General features: G+C 31.8%; 1 protein-coding gene across 1 annotated transcript in view; it reads right to left on the reverse strand.

Annotated features, from left to right (window-relative positions):
* LOC111625735 (NHP2-like protein 1) overlaps positions 1–6,920 on the reverse strand; it is a 35,294-nt gene extending 28,374 nt beyond the window's left edge. Inside the window, exon 1 of the mRNA XM_023368953.1 lies at positions 6,775–6,920. Coding sequence (XP_023224721.1) covers positions 6,775–6,777 — 3 coding nt within the window. The 5' untranslated portion in view covers positions 6,778–6,920. The remainder of the gene's footprint in view (positions 1–6,774) is intronic.
* Positions 6,921–10,157: the final 3,237 nt, after the last annotated feature.

The following is a 10,157-nucleotide window of genomic DNA, read 5'->3' on the forward strand; positions in this document are numbered from 1 at the left end:
ATGAAACCGTTAGTATGTTATTTCTTACTCCTGTTTTTAGGTATTCGGTATTCGGCCGAATAGTGATTAAATATTTGGTATTCGGCCGAATAGTGAAAAATAGGCCAAATACCGAATAGTAACCGAATATTCGTTACATCACTAGTTTAGATATATGGTCAAATTGTTCATAAGTAGAGGACCTCCTGTATTGACCCTTTTAAGAAAAATTTTTTCCATCAACCTTCATATATGAGGGTTAGTGGAAATTATAATGTATAACTGTATTTATTACCTGTTAAATAATTATATACACAGGTACAGTACAATATGTATCAAATTTGTTCATCAACCCATTTCATACTTTATTGACACCAATCTCATTAAGAATTACTCAGATAATTCATTCATCAATCATTCAGAATCATTGTTTCTTTTATATAGCCTATTTCAGTTTCTTTATCCACGATGTCTGTGGTATGAGCCAAATGTTTTTTTTTTTTGCAAGTATGTAGCCACATGGGGTAGCAAGGAGTGACATTTTCCACACTAAACTTTTCCATACCTTACTCTCTTGAAGTCACCACTGCTACATCCAAATAAGTTTAAAAGTAACAGTGTAAAAAAAGAATGTCACAAGCAGTTGACCACTGGATGAAACCAAAGAATAGTCTCAAATTCTAGGCTACATGAACAGCCTAGAATTTCAAGTCGCAAGGTAAAGCAGGATATCATTCAATATTTGCTCTTGTTCAACCTTTTCTTTTTTATTGAGCATTGTCATGTGTAAATTTTCACTTTTTTGCATTTAAGTTACAAATGACATGCAAGGAGTTGCTATATTAGTATGGCAGCTCCTTGCACAATTGTGTAGCTAGTGATCATGGGCTATTGCATTTTCATAGTAGCCTACCTACCCATGCAAAGTTTACATCATTCCATCAGCCATGCAGATGATCCACATTCAAAAATTTCTGGCTTCATCCCTGTTTTTGTATTTCCATATCAAAAATATTAAACTTCATATACATTGGACAAATAAAAATAGAATTTTTTTCTTTTTCGTATTCAGATGTTATTAAGTATATATTATTTACTATTTTTTTATTTTTTAAAAGAAGGTAGTTTGTGGAACTGAAACTTTTTTACTAGTAAGTTGTTTAAAAAATGTAATTTTTAAAATTTTTATACTCCTTCTTTAGTTACTATCATTTTCCTTTTGTAGACTGAGAAAGGCCTTTCTTTAATAATAAGTCAAAAAGTTAAAGATTTATCTTTAACTTTTTGCATTTTGAAAAAGGATAAACAGTAGTATCAAAAATTACACTGTCTACAAACCATAAGATTCAAGACATCTTTCATCTTTCTTTGTGGATTAGCATCAAATTAATTTACTTGTTAGTTGTAAGGAGGATAACATCACAAAATTTTCTAATTTTGATTTACCAGTAGTTACTCTTTGGATTTGAGTTGCTAAATTTTGAAACCATAAAGTCCTCATTCAAAAAATAATAATTTGACAAAACTGGAGAAGTAGCCAAACGAAAGCAGTACAACTTGTGTAATTCTGGCAATATATTTAATCAACCAAAAACATTTTTGACCTACTTCCATTGGCCTTCTTCAAAACTTATATAACAAAACAGTAATATTTTAAAATTAGTTTGTTTCATGCTTATTACTAATATAAAAGCCATCATCTATGTATGACTTCCTTATAGCTCCTACAATTTTTGTCCAGTCAAGATGAAATTTTAGTTATATTCATTTTATGTTCTGACAGAAAGTATAGGCTACTTATTTTGCAGAAATATTAGCTACAAAATAAACAATTCATCGATTTCGAATAGGTGATCATCATGTTGCAGTGATCACACAACGTTCATGCACTATGAGGGAATTTCTCTTAAGTCGATTTTTAAATATTTTGGTAAATGGAATATTTTAAACTTCATTAAATTTAAATTTTAAAACAAGATAGCTGTATCATGTCACTTCTGTAACAAATTTAAAAAAAAATCTTTCCACAGTGGCCATGTGGCATTCTATTAGGGTGTTTGGAAAGTAAGTTCGTTTTTTTACCACTAGTCGTATTTTTCCTGCCATTTTTATTCTAAACCATATTATCATTATATATTTTGACAGCTAGCATTTTAAGGCTTATTTGTAAAAAAATTTTGTTTGATTTTGAGCAATTGTTTATTTTTTGCATATCAAGTATGGAAGATCAAAAGCAGCATTTTCAGCATATTTTGCTTTTTTATTACCAAAAAATCAAAATGCTGTTCAAGCAAGAAAAGAATTGTGGTATATGTATGGAAACGATGTGTTGAGAGAAAGACAGTGCCAAAACTGATTACAAAATTTCGTTCTGGCAATTTCAATATTGAAGATGCCCCACATTCTGGATGACCAGTTGAAGCCAATGAAAACAAAATAAAGGTACTGATTGAAGCAAACTGCCAAATAACAACACATGAAATCACTAAGAGATTAAATTTGTCAAATTGAACTGTTTATGATTACTTGAAACAAATTGAATTTCGTTTCAAAGCTCAATATATGGGTTCCACATGTTCTTAAAGAGAGATGCTCTCTTTGATGGGATTTTAAGGAAATTTCTTTTTGGAGCTTTTACCAGAAAATTCAACAATTGATTCAAAATGGTACTGTCATCAAGTAAACAAATTGAATAATATCATCAAACAGAAAAGGCACCCAGAATTGAGCAACAAAACAGGTGTAGTGTTTTACCACGATGATGTCAAATTTCACACAAGTTTGGTAACTCATCAGAAACTGTTATAACTTAGATGGGACATGCTATCATACCAACCATATTTGCTAGATCAGCACACTCAGATTATTACTTGTTCCAGTCTATACAAATTTTTTTTTAACTGTAAGACATTTACTTGAAATGACAATGTCAAAAATCACTTGGATCAGTTTTTTGTAAGCAATGATCAAAACTTTTATGAATGTGAAATCATGCTACTATATTTGACCAAAATGATCGATATATAATTCAATAAAATATTTATTTATTATAAAAATATTGTTTTTTTTCCCACGGAAAAAAATGAACTTACTTGCTGAACAACCCAATATTATCCAATCAGAAGTAACAATCTAATGAGCCCGTTATTTTAAATATTAATAACATACACAGAACCAATAACCAGTGTAAAAAATACAAATAAACAACAAACATTTTCTAACTCCTTCCAAGTACTTCATCAGGTTTTCCAACATTTATAGAGTCCGAGTGCAAATTACTCACGCGCCACCCTAGTGGAAAATATTTACATAATACATAGGAGAAAAATCCGAAGGGTTTCTTCTTTATATGAACCCTTACCAAAGAAAGAAAAAAAAAAGGTTTCTTGGTACAGAAAATCAAGTAAAACTTTTCAATTTCAACTTACCAAATTTTAAATGTTTTAATAAAATGTACAATTAAAAAATAAAACTTTCATTAACTGGAGTGTAATTTTCATCTTTTAGTCAATAATGCCTGATATAATTTTAACACATGGTTTTCAACCAGTTCATACTGACAAATTTTTTACACCTTTGAGATGGAAGAAAGGAATTTACTTGCAAAGGCTAAGCATGTAGCTGCAATTAAAGAAATTAAAAACAATGGAGGAAGTACAGTTACAGCTACTTGCCTACTCCAAATGAAAATGAATGAGAAATCATTATATTTGTATTAAGGCATTTTTTACATTTAAATTGCTAATTTGTAGTTTTAAATAATTTTAGATGTCAACATAACCTCTCTGCAATAAACAAACAGGATGATTTGCATGACAATAAAATTGTATATTGCTACTTTTATTAAGCTATATACTGTTGAATTTTTCTTTAATAAAAATATTTCATACATGTTTTGCATATTATTTTTAATACAAATTAATTTTCAGTTATCAGCAGATAGAAAAATAGTTACAGAAACATGTAAGTGCAAGGGAGATATCCATGGTCAGTGTAAACATGTAGCAACAACATTTTTGCATTAAATAATTATAAAAACAAAAGTGTTACCAGTGGAAAACAACAATGGGGAATTCTACAACATAAGATATACACATCAGATGGATATCACCTTAGTAATTGCGTAATTCCAGAAAGGATAAAAATATCAGCATTGTTATTATCAAACACACCAACATTTTTATTATATCAAAAGAGTAAAACACATTAATTATGCTCTTTATTCAATGTTGAGAGCTGAATTCGATGAAAATGCACAATGTCAAGTGCTGCTATCTGATTTAACCAACACAGTTCATGAACAATGTGAGGAATTATATTTTAAATCTTTAATTACACCATTATTTGAAAGTAAACATATGAATAATTGTTATAAAATTGTTGAAAAACTACCTACAAACATAACATTTTTAAATGGATTAAGTTTTTTTAGTTTTATCACTTCAGAAAAATTGTTAAAATTTTATAATGATAATGTGATTATCACACTTTCAAAACTTACTCAAATAACCTATCTCGCAAGAAAACAAAGCAGATGTCCAGACTGGTTTATTTACAAACAATACAGATTAAGCAGCTCTATGGCTCATTCTATAAAAACAAGAAAAAGCAATTTTGAAAAATTGGTGTTTAGATTTTTAAATAATACATTCAAGGAAACAATTGCAACTGATTATGGAATTAAATTGGAAAAAAATTGCAAAAACTTCATTTTCGCTTAAAAAAATATTAGAATAATTGATGCAGGAGTTATCATTTGTAATGAAGCTCCCCGGATTTGTGCAAGCCCTGATGGTATAAGTAAAAATGGAGATAAAATAAGTTTACTCTAAATTAAATGCCCTTACACATCTAAAGATAAAAAAAAGTTGTCAATTTCAAGACAAATAAAGTATTTGTAAAATATTTAAAGTTTAAAAATTCTAAACTTTATTTAAAAGAGAATAGCATGTATTATACACAAAATCCAATTAGCTTTATATGTAACAAATATTCAATTTTCTTATTTATTTATCTATAGTGATAAACAAATTGTAATTCTTAAAGTGGAAAATGATGAGACATTCATTTGTTCACTATTAGAGAAGATGCAAATGTTCTACTTTTTGTTATTATTTACCTGTGATCGTAAATAGTATTTAAGTAAATAGTTTTAGTGTTTTCACAATAAAAAAAATTCACTCATTTATAATTGGAAGCTGCATTGAAGTCCTGATGGGGCAATTCCAATGAAATATTTTATATTATAAGCAGATTTATAGTAGGAATAAAACTGAATTTGATATTGAACTGATGATGGCTTTTCCATTTTAATTTCTGTACAGTCAATGATTACTCTTGTTTCAGGATAATTTTCTTTAAATGATTTATGTAATGTAACCTTAATTAATAGATAATTTACAAACACAGAACAATTTACATTTGATTTTCTCATTCTTAATATTATAACTCAGATACAAATTAAAAAACAATAAGCGATTTACTGCACTAGGTACAATTTTCAAAATGTCTGCATTGTATCTGAGACAAGACACACAGGATAATAGGACATTACACATAGGATAGGAAATATTTACATAACACATAGGATAGGAAATATTTACATAACACATAGGATACAATGCATATGCATTGTATCCTATGTGTTATGTGTTATCCCCGCGTTTCTTTATGCAGCAAGAGTGTAGCGAATTGACGTCACGAGCAGTATTGGCCAATCAGAAACCAGTTTCAGTGTGTTCGCTGTAAAGCGCTTCTCGTGCGCTGCATAAAGAAACACGAGTATGTAAATATTTGCCACCAGGGCAGCGCATGAGTAACTTGCACTCAAACTCTATTAGGTGGAACATCAATAAGCTTTTGGAATATAAGATTCAAAGAGCTATTACAAAATTCAAAATCCAAAAAATTGTGCATGCGTATTCTTTTGTTTAATCGAGATACAACAAAAAATTACAACTGCCAACCTTTGTGAAGGAAGTCTCAAAATATGGACCAGCATTTGCACCACCACCTCCTCCCAAGACTAGTGCAAGAAGCTTCATTTCTGATTTGGAGATCATCTTGCAGGGTCTATCAAACAGGCAAAAGGAGTACTATTGCTGGATTTCCACATTCAACAGCTCAAGAATTGTTGAGTCTGCTGAATGCAGCCAGTGATACAAGCTTCTCACTTGCTACTATTCTCATGCCTGCACAGCTAACTACACTTTATCATTGCCAACAAATAGCATAAATTAGTACAAAGTCCAGAATTAGAGAATTAGACAAAACAAAGATAAGACAATAAAATGAATCTGGGAAAAGACAAAACTTAGTGATAAAAAGCAGTTACAAAAACCTAAACTATGACACACACACTACATTTTATTAATATCTGTGTGATTACAGTTTGGATTAATTTGAAACTGTTGTTTGAAAATCGAAAATTAGAAATTCTTATCAACAAAAGAAGGAAATTTTCAGATATAATTATTCCAATACAGATATTCGAGATCTATAATAACAGTCCATTAAAACAACCAAAACTGAACTAGAACAAATTATCGATTTCTTTAACTAAAGTAAACGTAAAATAAATAAATGATCATGAAAATTTTAGCGATATCGAAATTGTCCATATTGACTCGTGAAATATGCCGCGAGTTTTATTAATGGAGTCCATCATGCAGCTTATATGAGACCACGTGGTGCACGTGCAACGGAATATGTACGTTTCATTCATTGTTTGATATTCATATAATTCATTATAAGTACTATTATTCTTATATATTACAAGTTTAATTGATTACTTACCATTTTGAACAGCTTTTTGTATAAAAATCCTCTCGGCGAGACTACTTTTCGCGTCACTGAGGAGAAATACTGAAAACTTCTCTTTGTAAATTATACACGAACAGGAACGACGCTGTATCCTGGACGAGCCGGCAATATAAGATCAGTGTTGCCAGATCTGTTTACAAAATAAATAATTTAAAAAGGTAAAATCATCAAAGATTAAAATCTAACAAATATTACGTTATTTAAAAGTTTCTGGTTGTAGAAAGTAATACTTAATATAATGCAAACAGTTTTATTTAGAAAATAATTTTTAAAATTTTCTTATCAAAATAAAATTACTTCCCGTGCATTTTTTTAAAACTCTTTCTGCCCTGTGGGCACTAAGAAGGTCACTTTTTAGCAAGCAAAACCATTATGGATTCGACCAGGCCCACCGGGTGGTGAGGAAGTGAGGGATGGGGCCCGACATATCCGGACGGACCTCCCCCAAAAAAATTCCTGCGGTTTTTTCGATCCCGAGTCCCCCAGAGCGGTAGGCTGCCACCTTCACCGCTCGGCCATCCGGCCCACTTCCCGGCTATTATATCAATAGAATATAACATAGGAAAAATATAGTAATCGGTCAAATTTTGATAAACCTGGTTTTTTCATTACGCGACGTTTTGACACTCCGGAAGCCGAAAAATGTAAAATAAAAATTTTTACAAAATCGTGTGTGTATGCTTTTTTGCTACTTTCCACTCTGTTGGCACTCAGAGGGCTCTTTTTGCTAAGCCCATTGTGGTTTCGGCTAGACCCACAATGAGACAGCCGTGTGATGATAGACTATCTGGACCATCTCCCCGAAAAATTCATCCCGATTCGATCGCGGGTCAAAAGTTGTAACCTGCCATCTTAGCCGTTGGGCCATCCGTCCGGCTGCCAAATGTCTGTGCGTATGTGTCGGCATCTATTTTGATTATATCTCAGGACTGGATAAACCAAACATTTTGAAACTTAATTGGGTTATTTCTATATGTGGACCATTTATGCTATTAAATTTTGGAGATTATAAGTGAAGGAAAGTCATGTATCCCATCTCGAATGGGATCAGACTGAATGAAAATTTTACTCGTTATTTGCATTTACAATTTTTTATAAACTCGTTCTCTACTTTCCAAATTAAGCTTTTGTCTTTTTATAATTATTAATAATATAAAAATAGTTTTAAACAAAATGTCATAACAGACGAGCTAGGATAGTCTATATTCTAGCTTGTTGGGCACAATATTAATATATTATCAGTGGCGTAGCCTGGGTGTCAGCCGCCCGGGGCGGGGGAAATTTCGCCCCCTCTTATTTAGGTATCTCAATTTAAAAGACTAAAATTCAGTTTCTTCATAGAGGCTGCGTTTCTTTATGCAGCGAGAGTGCAGCGTAAATGACGTCACGAGCAGCTATCGCTACACGTCGCTGCATCATAGTTTAGAAACGCTTTCCGCTCGAGCGAAACATGGACGTTCATAATCTATCCTTTAATTCCAGTTACAGCCGAAAATAGTGCTTTAGTTAAAGAACTACAATATTTAAATAAAGAGATATAAAGAATCGAGCATTTATCTTTCCATAAATGTGAACAAAGTAAAGAGATAAAAGATATATAATTATATTTAAAATATAGTATTTTCTTATTCTTTAGATAACTTTCAGAGTCATTTCATAAAATTTAATCCTTCTTAATCTTTCCATAATATTTTTATCAACAGTCACTTCGACTTTTTTATTTTTACAGCATAATATCGTATTATACACACAAGCGTCCATTTTGCTTTACACGTGTAGCCAGTGATGACATTCGAAACATTTAACAAAGGGTTCGCTAACAGAAAATTTTTCCTTAACAATTTTTTTTCGCTCAAATGGTGCATCGGAAGGCTCTAGTTTAGTAGTGTTACAGAGAATAATACGTATATTTTAATATTTTTAAAAGAATCAAAACCATTGAGAAATGTTACATGTGTTTAACAAGGTTCGGAAAACTTTGAAAATGTTAACAACGGGTTCGGCCGAACCTGTGCGAACCCGCTGAATATCACCACTGCGTGTAGCGGACGTAAAAGCTGCTTTATCTTCGCTGCAGCGACCTCTTGCAGCAAACGTTTAGAAACGGTTCGCTACATTGCAGCGCTGCATTTAGAAACGGGTTTCAGAGGGTTCGCTGTAAAGCGCTTCTCGAGCGCTGCATAAAGAAACGCGGCCAGAATAAGTAATGAAAAATTCCGTGTTAGTGTTGCCACCTTTTTAAAATCGCCGACCCGGGCCCTTAGTCTCGAGTTTTTCGTGTTGTACTCGAACTGACGTCATCGAACTCACTCGTGTTACTGACTCACATAATCGGTAGTCTCGAGTTAGACCTTTCGAGCGAACTTGAAAGGCGAGCGGAAATACGTCATACTTACTTGGTCCCGTTTGTAGTGAAGCATGATGGGATTATTTACAATGCATCTGGGTTTGCGACTATACTGATTCGACCAATCAACTTGAGTGTAACAAGTTGTAAACAAATCAACGTGAATTAGTTTACACGTGCTAGTGTGCTACAGTTAAAAGTTGTCTTATAGCAATATAGTACGCAGAAACAAAATAAAAATCTCTAATGTTTTATTTTAAAAAATAAGCGAAGAACAAAAATAAATATTAGTTATGTAAAAAATAATAAGAAAATGAACAGTGGAAAATTTGACAACAAATTTACAAGAAAGACAATTCGCTTTATTGAGAGAATTAGTTGAAAAATATATTGCGTGTGTTGAATCTAAAAAATCCGTTGTGTAATGGAAAAAGTATTTTAATTTAATCCTTTCTTCATACAGTTTTCTTCCTCGATCTATTTCTTAAATTGTTTTGTCTATTAAGATTATTTATTAATTATAACTTAACACTTCTGATTAATAATCTTAATATAGTGTCTACGCTTTTAATAATTTATACATATAATTTACTATCATTTTAATTAATACTCTTTTTCGATTAATTAGATACTTCTTTTTATTTTTGGAAAAATTTGCTGTATAATTTTATCAATTATGAATTAAAATTTTTTTATTAGTATTGACTTGACGCGAAAAGAAATGTCATCTACTGTGGTCGAAAAATTCGTTGCCTTCTCAAACAACGTCTTTCGGCTCTTTCTAACTCTTCGATAGCGATAAGAATTGCGTATCCGTCAGCCATTTTCACTTTCGTGTAGCGATCTCACATGCTCGACTCAACGTGAGTAGCAACTCGCATGGTGAGATGGGAAAGCACGTGAGTTAGAACTCGAGACTACCAATTTGACGTCAGTGTGTGAGATGGTACCACGTGACACCTTCAACACGTTGGGAGTTGTAACACGAAAAACTCGAGACTAAGGCCCC

This window comes from Centruroides sculpturatus, unplaced genomic scaffold (genome assembly GCF_000671375.1).
Source record: "Centruroides sculpturatus isolate CEXI.00-Female unplaced genomic scaffold, Cexi_2.0 scaffold502, whole genome shotgun sequence".
NCBI lineage: Eukaryota > Metazoa > Arthropoda > Arachnida > Scorpiones > Buthidae > Centruroides > Centruroides sculpturatus.